The 26,506-nt window shown below is 44.4% G+C and overlaps 1 protein-coding gene across 3 annotated transcripts in view; it reads left to right on the forward strand.

Annotated features, from left to right (window-relative positions):
* LOC147450152 (uncharacterized) overlaps nt 1–26,506 on the forward strand; it is a 48,189-nt gene that overhangs the window by 16,375 nt on the left and 5,308 nt on the right. The window contains exon 2 of one of the 3 annotated variants that reach the window (XM_086520662.1): nt 10,177–10,361. The exons of the other annotated variants lie outside the window; for them this stretch is intronic. Within the exon in view, the coding sequence (XP_086376788.1) occupies nt 10,177–10,361 (185 nt within the window). The remainder of the gene's footprint in view (nt 1–10,176; nt 10,362–26,506) is intronic. 3 annotated transcript variants of the gene reach the window in all.

The following is a 26,506-nucleotide window of genomic DNA, read 5'->3' on the forward strand; positions in this document are numbered from 1 at the left end:
ATAGATCATTTGTCGGCACTTTCTTTGATGACATTATAGTCTTTTCTTAGGATGAAGCAGAACATAGACACCATCTGCTAGATGTTAGGAATTGGATTGTACTAGCTATGGTGGATGAAAGAGAAACATAGCGTCAATGCATGAGTGTGTGTGTAAGCAAGGTTATCACTCAAGTGAATTAGGTTCCAAGATAGAATTAGCTTGGACTCATGAACATAACATTGAGTATTGACTTAGATGAGCACAAGCTCACCATAGACAAGCATGTAGTGCAAAATGGAGTTGTTTATTCATTTATGAAATGAGCTTTAAGTAGCTCTACAGCCTTGCTCCACAGTATGTGGGATAAATCCACTCTCCTCTCCTTGACTCACACCTTAGGACAAATCTCACACTTTACAATCCTCCCCTTGAGGTTTGGACTAAGACAAGATACTGAAATGTATGATCCACATAGGCTAACAAAATCCACATAGGATGGTGATATCCACACAGGAAAATAAAGTCCACAAAGGATGGTGATGTCCACACAGGATGATAAGATCCACACAGGAAAAATCCACAAAGGATGGTGATGTCCACATAGGATGATAAGCTGGTATCCACACAGGAAAAAGTCCTCCCCTATAAGTAGAGAGTCTGCATCTTCAAAATGGGTCTTCATAAAAGGCAACGTTGCTCTCGTCTTCATCCTTTTTGTCTTCTACTATGTGAGCTGATCCTCTGTCAGGTCTCTTGCCTTCGTTGCTTCTACTGCTGCTGCTTGCTCCACTGCTACTACTTCCACTTGAGTAGCACCGAGAAGGAGGGTGTCCCTTCCTACCACATTTGTTGCAAGGTTTGTTTGTGTAGCAGTCTTTCGCTACGTGTCCCATTCTTCCACATTCATAACATTTTCTTCCGTTTGTTGATGTCGATGGTGAATATCTTCCCCTTGAAGATGTTGCGATAAAAACTCCTCCTGATGAGGTGAGTGAACCTCTTTGCTTTCTTTCTTCTGCTTGGACTGAGTTGATGACATCTTGAAATGGTGGTGTGGTTCTTTTTCTTCAAGAATTGTGACTAAGTGGTCATAAGAAGGTGGAAGTGCACTTAATAATATGGCCACTTTGTCATCTTCTGGTACTTCGACTTGGATGTAAGTGAGCTGTGTGACAATGCTCTTAAACCTATTCACTAAACTAGCAATGTCCTCTCCTTCAATCATAGTAACTCTGTAAAGCTGTCTTTTAAGACTAACTTTGCTTCTTTTGGCCCTAGCTCCAAAATTACTTTCTAGGAAATGCCATGCATCATGTGCATGCTTACATTCATCTATGAAATGCACGTAGTTGTCATGCAAGGAGGTGATGATGATTTATAATGCTTGTTCGTCTTTGGCCAAATTCTGTGCACTTGCTATGAGAGCAGATGCCCTAGTGTGCACTCCATCGGGTTCGGCTTGTTGCTCTAAGGCGGTGCTGATGACAGACCACAAACATTTTTTCATAAGGTAGCCTCTTAACTTCGTTTGCCAAGTGTGAAATCCCTCCCCATTGAATTTCTCTATTCCCTTGTCCCCCATTTGTGCCAATAGAGGGGTCTTAGCTTAGGAGACTCTCCTAGCCAGTGTCTGCCTCTTTACACGGTGCACAAATAAAGAAAGATGATTATTTATTTGCAAGTTTATTGTGCAAGATTTCAATTTTAATGTCATCTTAATAAAAAATTCTCTTAATGTGAAGTACCTCTTCACTCGAGGTGAAGTCACCCTTCACATACACCTTTGAGTTCTTCTTTGATGACTGGAATGAGCCTTCGAAGTTGGCTTTGGATGCTTTTGCAGCTCCCTTTTAAAAGCTTTGTATGCTCGAAGAAGCCTCTTTTACCTTTCTTCTTTAGGGCTTGAGGCCGCCTTTGAATGCCGGTGTAGAAGCTTTGCAAAACTTTGAGGTTTGAGGGGGTTAAAATGACTTGAGAGGGATGGCCACACAGTGGGAACAAGGCCTTGAGCTTGGGAGCTTTGAGGTCTTGAGGTAGTAACCTCGCGGGACTGTCCCCTTGAGGAAGTTGGAGGTTATGGAGACACTTTCTTGATTATGCTTGTGGGAGCAGGCTCTTAAAAGGTCGGGGCTCTTGAGGCCGGGAGCAGCGCGGGAAGGAGGGCCCAAGAGGGGCGGAGATTGAAGCCGGGCAAGCGGGCAGTTCTTCGGGCAGTCCAGGCAGAAAAGGGCAAGGCAGGCATGGCCGGGCAAGCGCGGTCAACCACTGGGCAGCGGGCAGCGCCGAAGAGAAGGAAAAAATCCGCGCGCGTGAACGCTCTCTAGCGGACCCGCCAGCTCAAAAAGATTGTTTTTGATGCGCCTTCTCAGGTCCGCTGGACTTGCCCGATTTAGTGTAGCCAAGTTGAATCTTGGACCCCACAAGCCAACGCCCCTTTTTGTGGTGCACTAGCCAACAAGGCCCATGTGCTTGCTTGTGAAGAACCCCCCGAAAAGTAGGTTGTTAAGTCAAGCTCGGCAGTCCCTTTCCCACACAAACTCACACACACACACACACCTAATAATAGGCAATATTGAAGATAGCTTTAATGGAGTTCTCGGGCTCGGCTTGTAGAGATTGAAGGTTCTATGGAAAGCTTACGAGGAAAGCTTCAAGATGAGATGATTAAAGCTTGATAAGTGCAAAATCGGGAAGATTAATTGAAGATGCAAACAACTAGAAAATTGACACAAAAATTACTAGAAATGCAATAATTGGATACTAATCTTCTCCCTAATCAAGTCTATCTAGCCATGGAGGGTAGTGGCCTCTTCGGTGTGCCAAGGACATGCCCACACATAACTAGATTAGTGCTTAATTAGTGAGATGCAACTAGTTATGAAAATGTCAATGGGCCGCAACAATGAAATGCTAATCGATCTAATGGAGATGCTAATGATTAACACACACTAATGCATAATGACAATCCTAGCTAGCACACCATGGCTCTGATACCAAATGTTAGGAATTGGATCCTGCTAGCTATGGTGGATGAAAGAGAAACATAGCATTAATGCGTGAGTGTGTGTGTAAGCAAGGTTATCACTCAAGTGACTTAGGTTCCAAGATAGAATTAGCTTTGACTCATAAACACAATCTTGAGTATTGACTTAGCTTAGCACAAGCTCACCATAGACAAGCATGTAGTGCAAAATGGAGTTTTTGTTTATTCATTCATGAGATAAGCTTTAAGTAGCTCTACAGCCTTGCTCCACAGTATGTGGGATAAATCCACTCTCCTCTCCTCGACTCACACCTCAGGACAAAGCTCACACTTTACACTAGAGGTCTTTCAGGCATTGCGAGATCAGAAGTTAGTTATCAATGCCAAAAGAGTGAATTTTTCTTGCCGGAGATACACTTCTTGGGACACATCGTCTCAGCAGCAGGAGTATAGATGGACCCGGCCAAGATTGAGACTATACGTGATTGGCTAGATTTGAAGAATGTTCATGAAGTTAGAAGCTTCTTGGGCTTGTGTTCTTACTATTGGCAATTCTTTTGAAAGTTTGCAGAGGTAGCTTCCCCTTTGCACATTCTGACACAGAAAGAAGTCCCTTTTTTGTGGGGACCCATAGAGGTGACTGCCTTTCAGACACTGAAAGAGATATTGACTATTGGACCAGTATTGACTTTTCCGAATTTGCAAAAGTCATTTGAAGTATATTGTGATGCTTGTGGTCGTAGTCTGGGAGCGGTCTTAATGCAGGAAGGCCATGTGATTGCCTATGAAAGCAGATTGTTTTCAAGGCCAGAATTGACAACACAGATTTATGAGAAAGAGCTTTTGGCAGTGATCCATGCTCTTACTCAGTGGTGACATTACCTACTGGAGCCGATTTCACGGTCTTCATTGATCATCAGAGTTTACGCTACTTCTTGTCACAGAAGTAGCTTTCAAAAAAGCACATGCGGTGGGCTAACATCTTGTCACAGTTTCACTCCCAGATTGTCCATGTACAGGGCCAAAAAACATTTTGGCAGATGCCTTGTCTCGGAAGCCGCTAGTCTTCACTATTTTCGCGATTCTCATAGAAGCTTCGAGGACATGGTTGATCAGTACGCCATAGATACGGATTTTTTCGATGTATTCAATCGAATACAGAATGAGGAGGTGGTAGCGGGATATTCCATACGGGATGGCCATTGGCTACTTGATGAAGAAAATGATGTTGTGCATCACACAACCGTTGAGGGAAAACGTTCTGACTGAATGCCATTGTCCACCTTTTACGGGTCACCGCGGCATCGACACCACCTCGAAAGGTGTGGAGCGTTACTTCTTTTGGCCGAGACTCAAGAAGGATGTGGACGACTTTGTACGCAGCTGCTTAGTATACCAAAAGGTCAAGATTAATAGGCATAAGGCACAGGGATTGTCACAGCCTTTACCCATTCCCACCCGCCCCTAGGAAAGTATTGCAATGGATCTCATTTTTGATCTCCCGAAGACACAGAGTGGGCATGATGACATTTGGACTGTCATCGACTGATTTAGCAAGAAAGCTCACTTCATTCCAGTGAAGAAAACAGTCAAGCCAGATTATTAGCGAGACTGTTCACTGCACATATTTTTAGACTTCATGGCATGCCTGAAACAATTGTTTCTGACAGAGATCCCGGATTCATGAGTTTGTTTTGGAGGGCTATTTGAGAGAACATTGGCACACGGTTGCAGTTCTCGTCATCATACCACCCGTCGACAGATGGGCAATCTGAGATTGCAAATTCAGTTGTTCTGTATTTATTGAAGTCTTACATTTTTGATCAAAAGACTCAATGGGAAATTTTTTTGCCCTTCGTAGAATTTGCCTACAATAACACAATCCACTCTTCGACGGGGAAGGCGCCATTTGAGATCATTGAAGGTGCTCCGAAGGTTCCACCTTTCGTTAGCACGAAAGGTAAGATTTTTGAAGCCGATCAGTACACGAGGGACTTGGACACCGCTTTTGCCAAGGTCCGAGAGGCTTTAGCGAAATCTCAGGAACGACACAAGAAGGCAGCAGATTGACACTGGCAGGCCCGCTGCTTCCGCATTTTTGAGGCTCGTCTTTGAGACCGTTTGAGATTTCTGGCTGGAGCTGATCCATACTCTCAGGGGACAGTTCGAGAGACTTCAAGGCAGCTCCAACAGCATGCGGGATCGTAGAGAGGCGTTCCTTTGACTCTGGCGCCCTGGGCCTTTCTTCACCATGGTCCAGGGAGTGCTCAGATGGCACTACCGTCCACCTATGTGGCTTTTCCCTCCTCCCATCTCTTGATTTAGCCATCATTGTACATATGCTGTTTTTTCATTGGGAGAGTCTCCCCTTTTGATTTTTGTAGCCCTCTCTAGTAGAGGTGGTTGTAGCCCTATGTGCAGTTTCATTAACTAATAGAAGGATCTTTTTCTCGGAAAAAAAAAATATGAAGACAAGAACTGGCTCGTGATCCGGTGGGTACCTCGAATCCAATCTAGAACACCTGCAATGCCAAACACATGGACAAGGCACACGTGTGGAGAAGAGAGATCACTGAGGTAGAGAGAGAGAGGACATCTGAGAATGAGAGAAAGAAAGAGAGAGAGATCAGGGAAAGGTTCTCAAATCTCCATGCTGATAACGATCTGGTCATACAAGTGACCAAGGGTGGTCCGGCATAGAACTGACATGCCAATGGATAGACCCAAGGGCGCACACAACCGTGACTCCTACTAACACTGACAACTTCTCTTGCACAAGAGACCACTGCCACCGTCTCGTCATGGGCTTCCCTAGCCTCCCATGGAACCGAGGCTCTTGTGGGATCTCCTCCTGGCAGGAAGTCTGATTTGAAGGAAGAAGGAACTTGATCGGGACTGCCCTATGGTGTGGCTGCCCCATCTAACCTCCCATGAAACCGAGGCTCTCCCGGGATCTCCTCCTGGCAGGAAGGCTGATTTGAAGGAAGAAGGAACTGGATCGGGGCTGCCCTATGGTGTGGCTGCCCCATCTAGCCTCCTCTGGAACCGAGCCTCTCGCAGGATCTCCTCCTGGCAGGAAGGCTGATTTGAAGGAATAAGGAACCGGATCGGGGCTGCCCTATGGTGTGGCTCCCCCATGACGAACATGGATCTTCTCCTCTCGTGTGCCTGTACCAATGATGGAGGTGCTCTGCATTTTCCAAATCATTGTGCCTCCATGCATCTGCATTGGGAAGAAGAAAACGCTAGGGATGTTGTGGAAAACACTAGCCCGATCCCTTGCTGCCCATGATGAAAACGCTGGGCTAAGTGTTGCCAAAAACAGTGTGCATAGCATGCAGGGTAAAAGGCTTAAAAGGAATGGTATCCGGATCATTTCCCAACTCTGAAGTGCTCCACCCTCGAGGAAAGAGTCGGAAATTTGCACCCCCGGTTATATACCACATGCTAGAAACTCCAAGCTTCTATGGAAGTCCAAGGAAAGGGGCCACCGAGGCTACTGAGGAACTATATGTATGATGAGGAAGAACCAACGATCTGCACCAACCACCATATAGAATGATGAACTGCTAAACTGTATCTGAAGGAAATTCATCGAAACTGAGAGTAAAAAACTGGTACTGATCTGCCTGGAACACCACCCAAAAGAATATCACCCCACTCTCAGAATGAATTGGGAACAAACATCCAAGAGAAAAGGAAACACACATCAATAGTGAGAGTGCAGCTAACACGGCAAGATCAAAGGAAGATCCTACTTCTAATCTCTGTAAGAGAAGAACAAGGTGCTGTAGAAAGCCACCAACTAGACTGTCAACCCTGTCCGCTGCACATGGAACCACTGGTATGGTATGGAAGTAGTGTGTACGAACTAACTCTCAAGTTGGCTCCACATCCCCCTATGAAGGGAGAACACCCGAACCATGGATAACTGTCATAATAGTCTCTGCTTGTGTAATTGGATCACCGTGGATAGGTGAATCCGAAAGGAAAATATAATATACCTGTGGAACTTGGAACCAAATCTGGGAGAACCAAGAAAACTGTCTTCCCTCTTTGAAGAATGCCATGGTTAATTGTAAGTGGTTCCTAGTCCGAGAAGGACCACTATCCATCTGCACGGAAGATAACGTGCCACATTAAGGATAAGGTAAGTAGATGCGTCTTGAATGGTACAATCTCCAAGTATCAATTTGGCAGACAAGGCATATGAACTACTGCTCGGATGCACTGGGAAGAGCATTCGTCACACCACAAATCCGAAAGACAAGGCAGAACCGAAATGGCTAAAGGAAAACATTTGCTAAGATAAAAATTACACTGTGGGCTCAAGAACACCATCCAAAGCCACAAGGAATGGGCAAAGGAAACCAAGGACTGGAAGACACCATGCGTGGTACTCGGCTGAATGGAGCACCGGAAGTCGACTGAAGATAATATAACCTGGAAGCCCCCTATGAAAGAGAAGTATCCTCAAAAGTAGGTAACAACTAACTCAACCCACGTTGGAATAGAGCAAATACTGTGACTGAAAGCTCAAGAGCTAAAGATGAGAACTTTCCCAAAGACAGGGAGTCCCCCTCCCTCTCAATCCTAGGAAAAGAGAATAAGTGCCACCAAAAAGAAATTTGAGATAACCTGGTGTAAAATTGCTTCCTTTGTAAATGAATAGCAAAGCCTGAATCTCATGGAACTCGAGACTCAAAGAGAATCACACCATCGGTAAACTCAGACTGCTAAGAATAGGAAGACCTGAAAGGTCGTCACCTTAGGATCATGTTTGCCAAAAAAGCCGTCGAGGTCCAACAAGACCTATCTACTGAAGCGAACTCTTTGAGATCAAACCAAATGTCTGCCACATCTTTGCATTTGCCAAGATCAAACCTATAGGTACAATCCAATACAATATGCCAAACTGCATACAGACTCGGAAAGTACGCATACTCCCACTATTGTAACTTGCTTCCTTAAAACCTTCATAAAAAACTATCCTTTGTACTTGTGCTGAAGAGAACATACCCACCACTGAATTGTGCAATTAATATCCAATACTCAACCTAAGTCCAATACTCAAAGGGAGAGTAAATGAACCGGCTCAGGGAACAAGCCCATGAGGAACGCTGGGGCTGATTTATAACATGCCAAAAAGCTGGGCAAAAGACTGCAAGGGAAGAACCTGCTATACTAGCCAGCCGTGGCCAAATCTGCACACCTGAAGAAGGGCTACCCCCAAGGTTGGATCTCTCTAAAGGGATGTATGGAAGAAGCATCCAGATGTTGCTGACTACGGGAGTAGGAACTAGATGTCCCCGCCAATTGTCGACACTACTTGCAAACGTGTCATCCAAAGGATCTCGACAAATCTGCTGTTGATTATAAAAAAAACTGCCCATTGAACGTTGCAAACCTGTTCTAGAACTGGTGATGACAAGTTCACTAGAAGTCGTAATCACAAGAGGGCCACACTACCACCGGCGAAAGGAGAGAACATGGAGATAGGAGACGTCCACACTCCATGAAGGCCTCCTCAAACTGTTGTCATTGTTGGCTAAGGGTCTGGCACAATATGCTCCACCTCTAAACCTCATCCAAGGGAAGTCGGATGATCAAACTCGAAGTGGTTATGGAGATAGAAGTATCCCCCTCTTACTATCAAGGCCAAATCCAACACATGCACTATAACCTGCACCGGAATTGCTGCATACCGGATAAACAAGAGTCTACTAAAGCTGGAACTGGAACTTTTATCCTTCAATGGAAAATGAAAACTCAAAGAACATCCTCTGCTTCAAGATGGAAAGAGATTCCTCTCCATCATCCTCTATCCGTAATCTAGTACAAAAGTGCAATTGAATTATCAACCTGCTATCCAAAGGATAGGAAGCTCCGTCGACAATTCCAAGAAAGATGTGCATTTGCAAAAGGCAAAGAAAATCTTCCAATCCATTATCCATCTCCTCGAAGAAAACGCAGTCATAGGAGACTCCTCCAAAAGGGATCCAACAACCGCATGCTTGCTCTCCTTGCGGAAAAGCACTGTAACATGACTCCATTTGGGATAACCAAAGCAATCCAGCACTGCCACTCATTCTGAAGCCTCCACCAAGAACGAACCGGATCGAGGCTGCTCTATGGTGTGGCTGCCCCATGACGAACATGGATATTCTCCTCTCGTATGTCTGCACCATGATGGAGGTGCTCTGCATCTGCCAGATCATAGCGGCTCCATGCATCTGCACTGGGAAGAGCCCCTGCCCTGCCTATATACTTGACAGAGGCCAGGTCGGCCAGCTTGCAGCCCAGCCCTCACGACCTGGAAAATGTAGGGAAATAGGGAAAAATGGCACTAGAAGCCTAATGGGCTGCAAGGAAAAATACCAATAGGGGTGGGAAAAATACTCCCACCCTGCAGGAGCCTAATGGCCATGGAACAGAGCCAAAACTGGAGGTAAACATGGCTAGAGACGACATGAGAGAACAACCTCACATTGACCGAGCACAGCCACAAAACAGCCCCCACTCCCTAATCTGCTCCTGGGAGATATCGGAGCTACCACCGGACATGAATATAAACTCTAACACCAAAGGTGGGTCAAATGGTCTCTCGCTTGCTGGAAAAAACTTTGCTCTTTGGCCTATACAAAATGTTCACTATATATACTTTATGGATATCATGTTAAAATGTGCAAACCTTTCTAATGACTACGATGTTTATTAAGATAAGTACATGCTTGGTTTGGATTGAGAACTAACTCGATTGGAGCATAGTGATTTTTGTTGGTTCTAAAGTTAGTTAACAAATCAAAGTCTTGTCGTACTTTACGTACTTTTTATTGGAGAGCATATGATACTACATACCATACCACACGGTATCGTATGTATCATACGCATGGAGCTACCTTGTTTTAATGAGGGGAGTGTCTAAACTTGTACAATTTTGACCTTTTTTGGAAAGACAAGGAAACTATTTACTTCTGCTTGGGATGATATCGTTTGTGATATGCATTTTCAAATGCATTTGTAACTGTTCTATCTTGCACTTCTTTTACTATAGATCTTTGGATGAAACAGTGGCAGGAGCTGATTGGGCTTTGGGTATTTCCTTGGGACGCTTGATTAGCAACACTCATCACATGGTTTTAGCAGTAATTATACTCAGAACCAGTTTGATTGCTACATTGATATCTCTGAGTTGAGATTATTTTTGGCAGGAGAAGAATAGTGATAACCTTTTGCCCTCTGTCGGCATGAGAATAAAGCATTCGCAAAACAACAAGCCATGCACAGTAATGGATGATTATTGCCTTGAGGCAATTGGGATAGTGCTAAACAGATTTGAAGCCTCTTGCAGGAGCTGTCCTGGAACGAGGGTGACCCCTATTTCGTTTTGGAGCAGGTTTGGTACTCGAGATCAAGGTCACTTGCAGTTGATATAGAAAGGACCATTGTGGTGGTTTAAGGTTATGTGGTGTCTTTTGCTGTTTCGTATCTTAATACTCATACACATACATATCCTCATGGTAAGATGGTCATTCACGCATCAAGTGGACAGCTTTGTGGTGCGAATTTTAGAACTTGCCTAGAAGTGTGGCATCCAAGCTTCTGCCCTCAAAGGCAGAGGTAATCTCTAGACTAGCAATTGTTTGTGTTGATTATGTTATCCTATTAGAACATACTATTTGATGGACTCTTGATCCAACACTTTGGATAACTCAAGATTGAATGCCTGTTAACTTTCGGCTTCTGGTTTTTAATAGCCCAGGTTGTAATGCAATGGTGACAAGCTGATACTTCCTTCGGTTGACAAAAAAACCACAAACAAGTACCAAAAACCAAGCCATTTAGCTTGGCTTAGAAAGTTTTATCATAAAAACAACTTGCCAGTTGGCTTGGCTTAGAAAGTAGCTTAGCTTTGAGTCACTCACACATCACATACTCAGGGGAACACTATGACATTTGGAGCACATTACCGCTCAGATAGACGCAGAAAAACAAAGGAAAAGTTTAAGGCAAAAAGTCTCGGGAGCGGTAATGCTGGAGTCAATACTCGCGATAATGGTCCTTCAACAAATATCGCGGTAATTGGCCTGACTACATTTCCGCGTGTATTTTCGTACTTTTTACCGCCAGTATTACCGCGACGATTACTTCAATCGGGAGTATTTTTAAAAAAAAGCAAATGACCATTTGGATGGTCCTTGGTTGGTAGGACCCATCCAAATGGTCATTTGCCTTTTTTTTCTTATATATTTAATAAATAAAAAACAACAATTTCATTGCACCAAAACTTTGGACCAAAATCAAATGTTTAATTATATTGGAGAAACTGTTCAAAAACAACAATTTCATTGCACCAAAACTTTGGACCAAAACGAAATGTTTAATTATATTGGAGAAAGTGTTCATTACAAAATTGCCCAAATAGGCGATGCATGGCGACTATACAACTGTGGCCAAAAGAAGACTTTGGGCCAAAATCAATAGTTTAATTATATTGGATATTACAAAATTGCCCAAATAGGCGATACATGGGGGCTATACAACTGTGGCGAAAAGAAGACGCGCGCGTGGGCCCAAAAACACTTGGAGGATTGAGCTACTCGGATCCTGAGACCTCTCGAGGGACTCCTTGAGTCTGGAAAAGAAAAAAACAACAAAACCTTTAATTAATACAAATGGATACATAAAGCTGCATGCAATGATTTTTTTAAAAAAGTTCACACTTACAGGCTGTAGTGTACGACATGCATTTTCAAATTCTTCGCGATTAATTTTGTTGTTTTCATACAGCCAGCACCATGTCTGATATTCGGAGTGGCTCTCTCTGTATCTCTGGATCTCTCGGCTTGGACGGATCATAGTAATATTTTTTTGTATATCAATTAAAAAATATCACAAACCTAACCTTATTACCACAAATTAAATCAATTCAAATGAAAATACGCACAACACAAATTTATCTTTCCATGCTGCTTTTCCGCCCGAGCCGTAATGCGTGGGCGTTTGCTGCGCCCTCGCCTCCACCTGCCGAGTGTGCGCCCTAGCACCTGTCGCTCTCTCGTCCTCTAGCTCGCCCTGGGCTTTCTCCCACTCCTCATCGTGAACATTTCCCAGGGCGATAGTTGTGACCCTCAGATTCAAATGTTCGCTTTGCCGCCCTTCGCAAACTGAACTTCTTATTTTTCAAGAAATTCTTGATGTATTCCTCGAGCCACTGTCTGGAGAACTCTTCCACTTGCGGATTAGGGAACCGCATGAGAAATGTCGTGTGAATGTATGTCACGTCGGCTGGGTCCTGATCTTTGAAAGATTTAGAGCAATCTTGGTATGTCGAGTGGATCAGCTGGTTAAGGTGCCCTCGAAATGTCCTCCCCAAAGAGGAACCTAGATCCACCTCCCCCCCACGATGTATATAATAGTAGTAGCCAGGAGTGTCCGCGGCGGGCGCATTGCGGTCCTCATCCTCATGTGGAGCTCCAAGGGGTGAGCGAGGAGGTCAGGGTGTAAGAGGAGGTGAATCTGTAGCACTGCCCCCTCCACCACCAAAGCAGCACGAGCCACTACCTCGACGAGAGCGTGAGCCACCACTAAGGGAAGAGCGTTGGCCCGAGCCCGAACCGCTAGGTGGTGTAGGCAACGGATAACTCGACGGTGCAGGCGTGGATCGCTGCGAATGCAAGGTGGAGGGAGCTACCTGTGACGGGAAAGTCGAGGGTAAGGTGGAGGGAGGCCCACTGGGAGGCACACTCTACACGATCGGAGTGCCGACGCCCGGTGTCGCAAGCGGTGAGAGCCCATAGGCAGCCAACTGTGCTGGTGTGTATCGCCCTCGAAGACTCTGCTGCGAGGATAGCCACTCTGCCTGGGCGCGGTATGTCCTCTCGAGGTCGGGGTCGTGTGTTGCATCTAGGAACCATCGAAAGCCGAAGGTGGATTGTGATTGGTGGGAGAAAGACTACGAGTAGTAAGCATCAGAAGCGTCCTCATAAGAGAGGCCCTCGGCAAGAAAGTTCTCTATGGATCGATAGCCGAGCGTGGAAGAGGATGCCATATCCTACAATTTCACAAAAAAAGGGACCCTAATTAACATTGGATTCTAGTCAATGTGAGATTCTTCTTTGCATAGGATTCCTTCCTGCATAAGATTCCTTTTATCTCCTATTTAAGAAATGGTTTATGTGCTTATTTTTTTGCATCCATTTAGAGTGTGTGTGTGTGTGCTTCTAATTAATCTATTGTGTGTGTGCGTTAGTGTGTGAAAAAGAAATTAATCTAGTGTGTGTATGTTGGACCTTAATCTACTGTTGGGCTTCTCGGTGACCATTGGGGTCTCAATCAACTTCATTGCACACCCACATGGAGGTATGTTTTGGTATGTTAATGCTAATGGAGGTATGTTTTGGTATACTAATGCATGCCCAAGCACACACTAATGCAAGCGTTAGTGTGTGCTTGTAACGCATGCACACACTAATGCTTGCATTAGTGTGTGCTTGTGCACTAATTAGTGCTTGTGCACTAATTAGTGTGTGAAAACACACCAATGCATGCTTGCATTAGTGTGTGTGTGTGTAGAATGCATGCATTGTGCCTAAAATAGTGTGTGAAAACACACTAATTAGTGCACAAGCACACACTAATGCTTGCATTAGTGTGTGCTAGAGAGGTATGCACACACTAACGCGTGCATTAGTGCTTGGACACAAATTAGTGTGTGGAAACACACTAATGCATGCACACTAATGCAAGCATTAGTACGTGTGTGTGTGTACAATGCATGCATTGTGCCTAAAATAGTGTGTGAAAACACACTAATTATTGCACAAGCACACACACTAATGCTTGCATTAGTGTGTGCTAGAGAGGTATGCACACACTAACGCTTGTATTAGTGTGTGCTTGGGCACAAATTAGTGTGTGGAAACACACTAATACATGCACACTAATGCTTGCATTAGTACGTGTGTGTGTGTGTATAATGCATGCATTGTGCCTAAAATAGTTCATTTGTGTTGGTTCTTTTGTTGAGGGATGAAATCTATAAAGAGTTCATTTCATCCCTCAACAAAGGAGTGTTGGTTCTTGCATGTGTTTTGGTAGCTATTAACTCACAAGTTTGAGGGAAGACTCTTTTGGGAAGCCATGATTTTCAAACACAAAAAAATTCCTTTCATTTTTTCCTTTTTTCACTTCCCCTCTGCCCCCCTAAATATGATACCCCCTCCCTTATTTTTAAGCTTAGGAGATAAATTATTTGGGGCCTACCCTTAGCTTATACCTTTATGTAACTTGTTCAAAAAACCCCCTCCCCTGTACTTACGTGGTGCGGTTTCCATGGTGAATCCCCCGGGAATCAATGATTGGATGGATATACATCACAAGCGGAATTGGTATGGGTCATGTGAGCTACCACAAGTAGCATGTGGCTATCAAGTGTGTAGCATGTGGATAGAGAATGAGTAGCATGTGCGAGGCTTGATAGGTTCCATAGGAAAAATGTGACTATGCACATAAATGGTGCATGCTTGGCTTAAGAGTTTTTTCTCACCATGAGTGAAAGCTACAGACTTACCTCAACACCAATCTTGGATAATACTCTCTTCTCAGGCCGGGGAAGCACACTAAGATAGGTAAATCAACTTCCTCGACAAGAACATCAAAAGCTGGATCGAAACCCTCATCCCATTGTAAAAAATGGGCCTTGATTGCTCAAATGGCCAACAGGCTGATTAAAATGACCTTGCTTATCATCTGGAGAGTCTCAAACTTGATCTAGTAGTAGCCGCACCCGATGAACTACGTCGATGATATTTCCCACCTCCGAGAGAAAGCAAGTCTGGAGGAGATCACACACCTCGCCTCTCCTTGGCGGAATACCGATAATCTTTCAGATGGCAGAAGTGGCCTAAAGGTGATGTACCTCTGCTACAAGGCTCGCTTGCTCCGTTAGTGAAAGAGCAAGTGGAATGGTGAGCTCAACCGGATTGGGCGAGGAGGTTTTGCGTGCGTCCCTTTGAGCGGGTGTAGGAGCCTCCATCTAGATGTGTCTGAAGCCGAAGTTGGGGGTGTTGGAATTAGGGTTGCAGAGAAACACACAGCTTGGAGAAGACGAAGGAAGCTCAAGGCACACAATAGAGAGTGTGTTACTTAGTGTGCAATGGAAAGAAGGATAGCCCTAGAGTGATGGGCATATATACAATGCACGGGGGAAAAAACCTCCTAAAGAGGGGAAAAATGCCCCGGAGGTCCGAGTGTGTTTACACACATCACTACCACATGTATATGGTAACAAATCCCCCCTGGAGTGATGCGGTGAACGAGAGTTGGCACATGAGTAAAGGGAAGTGCCATGCTATGAGGACAGGATCAGTCCACAAAGGGGAGTAAGCCCAAAGCTTTGCTTACTCAAATATGTCACCATTCAAGAAAGCAGTAACAATGTCTGATTGATGTACATCCCTACCAAAATGAGATGCCAATGCACATAGAAAACGCACAGTATTCATACGACAAGTGGGAGCAAAAGTCTCTTCATAATCTATGCCTTTTTGGTGTGCATAACCCTTTGCAACAAGTCGAGCCTTATGACGATCGATCTCACCATCTAACTTGCGTTTCAACTTGTAAACCCACTTCGTACCAATGGCCTTTTTGCCAGAAGGTAAATCACATAAGTCCATGTGTCATTCTTTATAAGTGCATCATATTCTGATTGCATGGCAGCCATCCAATTTTCTGAATTTTGTGCTTCATCAAAAGTTAGAGGCTCCTCAACATCATGTAAGCTAGACACAACCAAAGCATAACAATCTGATGCATAAGATGCATGGTGAGAGCCTGAACGAGTACGACTAGACAAAGGTGCATCCAATTTACTGTCACGCAAAGTGTGCACCAGCCATTTTGGCATACCTCTAGCCTGCTCATTTTCAGCCCTTTCCTCATCAAGTACATCATGTACATCTGCATCAGTAATAGGCTGATCTAAAACATTTTCAGAAACCCCCATAGGCTGTACATTTGCCTCATTGGAACTTACATTTGTATTTCCACCACTGAAAAGAGGCAACAAAGTGTCATAAATGTCCTGTGAGCTTACATTACTGTCTCTAGTACATGATAGCAAGGGCTGAACAGAATCTTCCACAAACACTACATCCCGAGAAACCAGAATACGTTTTTTTTGCGGATGATACAACCTGTAACCTTTGCTTTCAGCACTATAACCAACAAAAATACATTTGACATCCTTATTATCCAATTTTCTGCGCTGCACTTGTGGCACCAAAGCATATGCCAAACAGCCAAAAACACGCATGTGCTCGATAGAAGGCTTTCTATCATGCCATGCTTCATATGGAGTAATAGACTGCAAAGCTTTCGTAGGACACCTGTTAAGTACATAAGTGGCACACATAATGGCCTCAAGCCAAAAAGAATGCGGCAAAGCTTGACTTTTGACCATACATCGTGCCATTTCCGTCAGTGACCTGTTTTTCCTCTTAGCAACACCATTTTGCTGAGGCACTGTACATTGGTGTTTTATCCCATGACTAGCCAAAAATGCATTAAATTCATGAGACATATACTCCCCCCCTCGATCCGAACAGAGGGTGCCTATAGTACATTTCGATACATTTTCAGCCATAGCCAGAAATTGTTTGAAGCACATAAAAACTTTGGACTTCGCTTTAAGCGGAAATACCCATGCATGCTTGGAGTAATCATCAATGAAAGTCACGAAGTACAGGTAATTTCCCAAAGACAGAGTTTGCATGGGCCCACAAACATCACTATGCACAAGCTGCAACCTGCATGTGGCCCGAACTGAACCATCCTTTGGAAACTTAGAATGCTGCATCTTACCCAAAATACAACCTTCACAAACATGTTTGACAGGTTCTTCAAGAGGTGGCAAAGAAGCAACCATATCAGATTTCTGCAAACGCAGCAAACTGGCAAAATTCAGATGACCAAAACGTGCATGCCAAAGTTTTGCATCTGAAATAGCCCTTGAATCTGCAACAGTATTTGCAAAATTTTGTCCACACTTGTCATACAAAGTGAGCTTATACATCCCACGGCACAAAAGGCCAGATGCAACAATTTCATCACCAAAGCTGAGATCATGAACTGTACATCTGTCATCCACAAATTTGACTACAAGTCCAAGCCTAGCAAGGGCGGATACAGACAAGAGATTCTTCTTGATCCTAGGTACATAAAGTGCATCAACAAGTATGAAGGAACTGCCATTAGCAGTAGTGAGCACAATCTTTCCAACTCCCTAAACTGGATAAGAGGTGTTGTTGGCACAAGTGACTGAATTCCCATGAGGGACAGACTCAAGAGAGGTAAACAATTCACGATGTGAGGTAATGTGCTTTGTAGCACCACTATCGAAATACCACACATGTGAATCTACAACAATTGACAAGCATGCATCATGGACAACAGGATTGTAAGTGCACTCTCCGCTAAATGCCCATTCTGCATCAACATCAGCAACACAGTCTCCTTTCAGAGAAGACTCAACAATGGCTACATTTGTAGTGGAACCAGCATTTGCAGTGGAACCACCCTCTTTCTTCTTAGCCTCTTTGGCCTTCAACTTAGGACACAACTTGATGAAGTGATCATTGGCTTTACAATAATGGCAACGCATCTTCTTTTTGCCCTTATCACCAGAATTGCCAGACGAAGTGTTGCCAGCAGAAGCATTAGGAACAGAATTTTTGCCACTCGTAGCAGAACCATAGGAAGTGGCTGCATTACTGTTACCACCCTTTCTTTGAGAAGCAATAAAAGCCTGTTCAACTGCACGCTGCCTAGTCCTGTTTTTTCTGGAAAGTGACTCTTGCAACAGCAATGTGCAAAATGCATCAAACTTGACAACTTCTGGATTTCCTTGGGTCGTAAGACTCCAAGTACTAACAAAAGTCTGGTAGGAATCTGGTAAGGCATCAAGAACAGTCTGCACAAGGGAACTGTCTGAAATGACTTCACCTGCAGAAATAAGCTGCTCATTAATATCCTTGACACTAGCAAGGAAAGTGTCCATATCATCTTCCTCATGCATAATCTTCGACTCCAGCTCTTTATGCAGCAAAGCAATTTTAGCCTCATTGCGGCTTGCATAAAGACCTCCTAAAATATCCCAAGCCTGTTTTGCAGATTTTGCTGAACGGATGTGAGGAACAATGGTGCGCTTCACAGACAACGCAATCAATGCATGAGCCTGCGCATCCTTAACATCCCAACGAGCTTGTTCTGCCGTAGGCAAAAAAACTCTAACAACTGCAATCCTTGCAGCAAGATCTGCAACATCCTCAGAACCAGGACGTACATCAATGCCCTGCACAATGTTCCAGACACCCTTTGACACAAGAACATGTTGCATCATATAAGCCCACATAGGGTAGTTGTCCCCATCCAACCTGTCCTCAGCAGCAAACATCTTGAACACATCGGTGTTGTTGTTGTCAGCCATGGTAAATGCTGCACCTAATGTGAAAACTGCCCGAAAATAGGAGAAACGGAGCGGGAACAACCTGTGCTATATAGCACAAACCGTAGAAGACTATAAGGCACCTGTTATGCAGAAAACGACAATGACAGAAATTTTGCACAAAATGACGAAATAGCCTGTGCAGTACTGCCTGTAGTGGAAACGGAGGCCGAAATGAGCCCAAAGCTTGCTAAAATCGGAGAAAGTGAGCAGGCGTGTGTTGGAGCAGCTGGCGACTAAGCCCGGGAGGACGTGACCTGCTCTAATACCAATTGTTGGAATTAGGGTTGCAGAGAAACACACACAGCTTGGAGAAGACGAAGGAAGCTCAAGGCACACAATAGAGAGTGTGTTACTTAGTGTGCAATGGAAAGAAGGATAGCCCTAGAGTGATGGGCGTATATACAATGCACGGAGGAAAAAACCTCCTAAAGAGGGAAAAAATATCCCGGTGGTCCTAGTGTGTTCACACACATCACTACCACATGTATATGGTAACAGGGGGGGTCGATGTCAAAGGTGATACTGCGTGTGCTCTCTCTCTCTCTCTCTCTCTCTCTCTCTCTCTCTCTCTCTCTCTCAACTATCGTGACCTAACCCTTCTCAACACAGCCGCCTGCAGAGTCTCCCCTTGGGCGAGGGCAGCCCTGTGGGGGGGCGTTACTCATCAGCCTCGCCCTCCCTCTCCCCAGCTCACGGCCCTGCTCTGGTGTCGACGTTCTGCCGCAGCTGCCTAAGTGGCGACTGTGCCGACGATCTGCTGCCAACCTTGCCAATCCGGAGTAAAGCCGACCCTGTCCTCGACCCCAAGGGTGGTTTTCGAACCTGCTTGAGGTCTGCGGCACGGGCAGCTTTGTGCAGAAATGTGTTGCCGGCTTCGACTCAACTGTGGTGACAAATCTCTGTGAAGGGAGATCCCCACACAAGGCATCTCACCATTTTAACACAGCGACCCCAACATTAGCGAAACCGGATTAAAGCCGACCCTGTCCTCGACCCCAAGGGTGTTGATGCCCGGCCGGCTTCGACTCAACTGTGGTAACGACCCTCTACGAAGGGAGATCTCCACACAAGGCATCTCACCGTTTTAACACAGAAAATCAGTGAAACGGAGTTTGCCGCACAAGCCTTGAGCCGCATTACACAGAAATACCCCAACAATCCGGTTCGACTCTCTGTGAATCGGTGCTTGCAGACATGACGACCCCGAAGACCCCCGCAAAAACACGGCCGAGTTTTGCCGCCATTTTAGTAGCTCCGAACAAATCTGACCGAATCGAGCGCCTCCAAGCAACCCTTGACCGGGTCATGGAAGAGAATCGTGACCTCAAAGCTCGCCTTTGCAAGCTCGAGACACGATTTGACTCCATGGTCGAGCTCGCCACCAACAAAGTGAAAGAAGTCGAAGTGAAGGCCGTCGAAACACACTCGGCAACAATTGCGAAGGTGAAAACATGCGTGGCAGCAGAACTTCGAGAACGACGACTCTAAGAAGACAATGCCCTCAAGGTCCGCATTGGTGGGCTACCTCAAGCATGGGATACGACCGAGAAAGACTTCTCAGCGCGCATCAATTTCCTCAACGAAACTCTCCAACCGATCAAGCTCGATTACAATGCAATAGAGTGCATCACATCGGGAGGCCCTAACAAGCCAATACCAAGTGGACAAGCCATCCTTGAATTCGAAAGCCGAGAGGGTCGACTCAAGCTTCTTCAACAATCACGTCTTCTCAAAGATACCAAGCTTTGGATTGCAGAAGAACAAACTCCGCTACAACTCAAACACAAAAGTGAAGAGCTCAAGAAGGTACATGAAGCCCGCAAACAAGGCAAATGGGCAGTCTATCGAGGCGTCAAAGCCATCATCCAGGAGTTTCGAAATCCCAAACCGGCTCCCCCCACAGCTGACTCCCCCTAGGTTTCTATTTTCTTCTCTCATCTTCCTACCGGACCCTCAGTCCTTAACTGATATGTATCGTCATCTTTCGCTTAATGTGCAACTGTTGTAATGTCCCCTTTTTGGTCCCATAGGTCATATCTGACCTCCGTGGACGATAATTCAATCTATCTATCTATCTATCTCTCTCTCTCATAGACATACACACTTTCATCCCCTCTACAAGTGAAAGGCGAGAGAAGGTGAGGCTTAGGGTGGGAAGGCGGCGAGATAGGGAGGGGGGTCGGGATGGGCTGAGGGAAGGGGTGAACAAGGGGGAGAGAAGGGGGCAAGGGGTGTGTACACGAAGAGGCAACATGCGGTGGCAGGGAGGGGCTTCATCGAACAATTATGCACTGATTTTTTAATCACAGGACTTGCAATGTAAGGTGCAATAGAATTGAATGTTGAACTTTGCTCAAGATGAGTGCCCTGAACTGTCCTTCCTAATCTAGACCGACTAAACCCCTGTCATGAAGTGGCTTGTCCACGTACACATAGGGTTAGATGTGCACGTGGCATCCCCTCCTTTTCAAAGTGAGGTACTAGTATCGAGCTGTATGGCGTCGATGGAGATCGCCAACAGCGTCTGGAAAGGACTCTTCGCCGGTCCACTCTGATGCGTGGGTCATGCGATACTTGAACTTCATAAAGGTCTGTAATGCTTGCTTCTTTGGGCCGCGTCGAAAGCGACACAAAGTTATCTGTGGCTCCTTCGATGCTTGAACTTTGTCTATAGTCATACGTCTACCTTCTTCAAGAATGTGCGAGATGAAAATTCCTGAAACCACTTCTAACACAAAAAATGAACATACCCATTCCATGTAAAGTGACTGGAAAAATTCTAGTCATGCAATGTAGATGGACACATAGAGGGAGTGCCAAACCGCTCATCAAACACACACAAAAAGTGATATCGAATCTTGTCTTTCTGATCTAAATCTATTAACTGTGGCAAATCACAATGGAAATGCCGATGCTTGATGCTCAATCCGTCTTGTGCTCTTTCGGATACTGCGTTATGCCAAGGAAGAGACATGGAATGTGAATTCCTTGAATGCAAACATTTCGTCTTTTCATAAGTAATCCGTATACATTCGTGCTCATTCACCATGAGTGAATTGTGTTCATTGTACAATATGTCATGCCTATGAAAAGGGATCACATAAGGATGTGACTAAAATACACGAAAGCATCACGAATGAAACTCTCGAACAATGTGTGCTGACTAATCATTCGAACACAGAATACTTCCTGTGGGGGTTCTCTGGACCTCGACTCGAGAGCTAAGATCGGTTCTTCATGATCGATTGAATTTGCAATGAGGTTAGCTTCACTAGAAAAAGTATCAACTAAATCATCATCCTTATGAACAATCACATCATTATCCTGCAAATCATCATGCTTGTGAATAATCATATCTTCATCATGAAAATCATCATTCTTATTATTATCATGCAGTTCATCATGCTTATCCTGTGTGTCGTGCTTTGGCGAAGACAAGACTGAGAGAGTCTCCTTCTTTCAAATCTCTTTAAGCTGCGCCTGCACATTAGAAAATAGTAGGACCAATGCGGCGTTCCTTTCGTTGTGCTCACGATCTATTTCGGCTCTTCTTTCTTTGTGCTTGCAATTCATTTCTGCTTTTCTTTCTGCGTTTCTTGCTTTGCGTTCTAACTTCGTGTCCATCATCATCTTGTCGAAAACCTCCATAAGAGTTGGTGCAATCCTTGGTGTAGATGGGGAAGGGGAAGGGTCAGAAAAACCTCATAGTGGAGACAATTCTTCTTCACCACCCTCATGCAAAGTATCTATTCTGCTTCGGGTGATGACCATACACTGAAGTCTTGGGTTCTTAAAGTTCACGAAGAACTTGGGTTCTTGAGGGTCTTGAGGTTCTTGGAGGTCTTGAGTCCTTGAGGTTCTTCTTTAGCTTGCAATCTGTGTTAGAGAAGGATCTTCTCTTCACCTGAGCTCTTCTCTTTTCCGTGGGTGCACCCTTTGGTGGCCTTGTGCTCAAACCAAGGTTGCTTTTTTCCACCTCACGGCGATTGGCTAGTCGCTAAGTGCACGGTCCGCTCTCAATGAGTGAAAAGAGAAACAAGGGGAGGTTGGACAAGCTCTTCTTTCTTGGGATTCCTGTCACTCTTCAAAAACACGATTAGGAATCAACACGTCCAAGAGGACTTGGGTTACGTGTGACCGCAACAAGCAAAAAAAATTCTAGTGGTTCCTTCCTTGAGTGATACTGAACACTGCCAAAGCTCTGATACCAATGTAAGGTGCAGCGGAAGTGAATGTTGAAATTTTCTGAAGATGAGTGCTCTGAATTGTGCTCAAGGTTCTTTTTACTTACGGAAGGGAGAGCCTTCCGTTTCTTTAGTGAGAGAGTGCAATGGACACAAACAAAGTGGTGAACACTGTGAATGAAGGTACTGAGACTAAGAGATGGAGAGAGAAGAATATGACACCAGAATGTTATCAAACCCTCCTTCGAAGGCCCCACTCTCTATGGCCAGAGTGGTCTACTATTGATTACACAAATCTCTACAATGCTTTGGACTTGCCGACGATGTCGACAACGATGAGGACAACGATGAGATGGCTGAAATCCGAGAACGCTAATAGCTGAAATCTGTAAATCTTGTATCTGATGAATTTTGACTCTATGTCGGTGACGACGGCGATGACGATGATGCAACGACGACGTGCTGAAAAACGCAGATGCTAAAATCCGTGTTTTCAAGGCTGAATCTGCAAACGCTCGTTGATCTGACCGTCCGGCGAGGATGTGCTGGGGGATGGTGAGATTTGCGAGGTTCGAGACTTCTTCTGCGGTGTTTAGGTGCTGAAAATTGAAAACGCTGGTGCTCTTCTGGGTTCTATTGCGATGGAACTGCAAAACAATAGTCTGCTATGTTGCTCCAAAAACGCCAGGCTGAATTGGGGGTTTGTTGCAAAAACGCTAGGCTTCTACTGGTCCTGCTGTCGCCGGGCTGATCTGCAATGCAAAAACGCCAGGGCTTGGTGATGGCTGAAAACGCTAGGCTTCTCTGATGAAAAACGCGAGGCTTGCTGCCGGGAGAGTCTTGCTGAGAAGGTGCATGTTGACCAAGGTGTTCCTGCTGTCTCTTCTGCCAAAAAGTGCTAGTGTTAGGTTTCTTATGTACTTGCTTATCAAAATTGCCCTACCCAGTTTCTCAACAAAAGTCACTTAAAAATAAAAATTGAAAATTGGCTAAAATAGGAAAAATAGGTCTATGCAGTGTAAAAATGCTCCTGATGGGTTCTGATAAAAATCTGATAATCATGTTGTGTACAACCAGAGGATATGTATCTACTCTAAGTGTCTGGACATGCATGGTTTGCGAACAGACTCACAAAAGTGCCAGATCACTTCCTAATTTAGATTGGCTGAACCCCTGTCATGAAGTAGCTTGTCCACATACACATAGGGTTAGATGTGTATGTGACATGCCAAAAATGTAAGAAACGCATGAGATTTTACTGACATGTATTCTCTCTCTCTCTCTCTCTCTCTCACACACACACACACACACACACACACACACACACACACACACACACACACGGATGGAGGTCACTAGACTTATATGATAGGATACGGTTTCTCCATGGACATGCTCCCCGCCTTTCAGTATTTGCTAGAGGCCCTCTCTCTCTCTCTCTCTCTCTCTCTTTGTGTGTGTGTGTGTGTGTGACATGGAGGGAGGTCACTAGACTCGTATGACAAGAGTTGTCTCAATTGGATATAGAGGACATGGATAGAGCCTTCATAGGAACTAGGCATGAATATGACTATGTATAGAGAGCATTTTCTCCAACTGACAGAGGATGGATTCTTATCTAGGCCTGTCTACATAGACACTCACTTGTCCCATGCCATACAATGTTCTATTGGACAGATTTGGACAGAGCCAGAGATAAAGCTCCACTATACATGCCATCATATAATATACTATGAGGTGCATTGTAGCTTTCACAACCTCTTTAGAGAGGGTTTTGTGCCTCTATCTAGAGTTATGAGACATGAGGATTACAGACGTCTTGGACTCTATCTAGTGGAGAGATTCGGAGACAGATTAGAGTGTTCTTCCATCCAGAGACTGAGAAGAGATGAGCGAAACTATAGAGGAGGGATACAAGAAATATCTGTAGTAGCAGAGGTAGATTGAGTGATGGAGCTGCAGAGCTTGAGAGATCTAGGAGGTCTAGGATGAGGGATTCTCCCATTGCAAGAGGAGGTTGTAGCAAAGGATGAGATCTACATTGGCGAGACATGGGAGGTGCCTTGTGAAAACTCTCCCCATGGAGGACATTGACACAATCATGCACCAATCAATGTGAGCCATCTCCAGATTCTGATACACACATATCCACCATTTTGTATGCCTTCTTTAAGATACACACCCACCTTTTTTGTATATGTACCCCTCGGGCTCTTGATACCCACATTTTACAACTCTAGTAGTGTTTTTGTTTAGCCAGCTTCTTTCTTTTTATCCAGATCTTGTATCAGATTCACCATGATGTAACTCTTTGGTCTTATACATCATTTTGGCCTTTAGAAGATGTTAGAATTTCATTATCTCTCTCTCTCTCTCTCTCTCTCTCTCTCTCTCTCTCTCCTTCCTTTTGGCTTCACGCTCCTCTCTTTTATTGCTCCAAATGACACTCAGTATAACCAAATATCTTGTATAAGACCTAGGAGACTGTGATACCGGATCCACCGCCCTACCACCCTATGTATAGACCGGCTCCTAGCCCCAGCCATCATATGGATCCCCAGTCCACACTGGTCCAATCCGAGCCCCTGGCTCAAGTCCCTGACCCCCTAGGCTTAGGATCGTTCTGCTGACATCTTGTAGCCATAAATTGCAATTTCTGAACCACATAAATATTCCACAATTTTTTTAAAGCCGTTACATCACTATAAAAGGCAAAATTGAGAATTGCTCCTATTACCGCGGAATAACAAATGAAAACGGAAAGAGAAAAACTGTGTGATCGGTAATTTTTGCGGCAATAAGCATGGCAATGGTTTGTCAGCAATTTACACGATAATAGTCGCGGATATATACCTGCAACTATTACCGCGGACGCGTATTGCTGCATCTTTTATCGTTAGGCGTCTTTAAAAAAATAAAGGTGCTCATTTGGGCCACCCAAAATAATGAGAACCTTTTTTTTTAACCTACATAAAACATATGAAGTATCATTTTCTTTGAAAATTTGTTAAAATAAAAAAATAAAAAATAGAGTTATACCTTACGTTGAGAATTTAAGTGCAAAAGACCAACAATCTAAAGAAATTACAAATAAGATGGAAATTTTACTTCACTTGTATATACATATGCTCATATAATTTTTTTTGTGTCACATTGGAACTTTAAGAAAAGAATATAAATAATTTTCTGTCCGTCCAAGTTCTCCTCGTCCTCGCTTGACTCTACATTAACCAAATTAAACAAATTAACAATTCAAAACAATTGATGCAATATGATATGCCTAGACTTACTGCGTGTAGAGATCCGACCGTTGAGTCGAATGGCTCGTGAGAGATGTGATGGTTATTCAGCAACCATAGCCAAGTTTCAAATATGTGTACCCCTCTCGATACTTGACTATTTCTTTGGTTGGTCGACTTAGGGAAATATTTTCCTAAGCTAGCAAATAACAAAAGCAATTGATTAACTAAAACCTTATTTCAACCGGTTTAGGTTGTAATTTAATCAAACTTGCATATTTGTCCTTCCAAGTTGCTTTGCCTCCCGAACCATAGTGTGGGGGAGTTTTTCTGGCCCGAGCTTTGCGCTATTGTCCTTTTTCTCCATTGTCCACTCCTACTCAACATCTATCATGTTGCCTCCGCGATAGCTCTTGTTTGGATCTCTAACCTGGTTGGTTGCTGTGTGCCATACACTTAATTACTTGTTTTTCAAATTATTTTAAATAGCCCTCCAATCATTGTGTTGAAAAATGCTCGTTAGGGGCATTCAGAAATCGAGCATAGAACGGTTTCTCAATATAGCGTGCACGATCGGGTTGCTAGTCTCTGAACTTTACAAAATCCA

This window comes from Adiantum capillus-veneris, chromosome 9 (genome assembly GCF_014529385.1).
Source record: "Adiantum capillus-veneris isolate H3 chromosome 9, ASM1452938v2, whole genome shotgun sequence".
Taxonomy (NCBI): Eukaryota; Viridiplantae; Streptophyta; class Polypodiopsida; order Polypodiales; family Pteridaceae; genus Adiantum; species Adiantum capillus-veneris.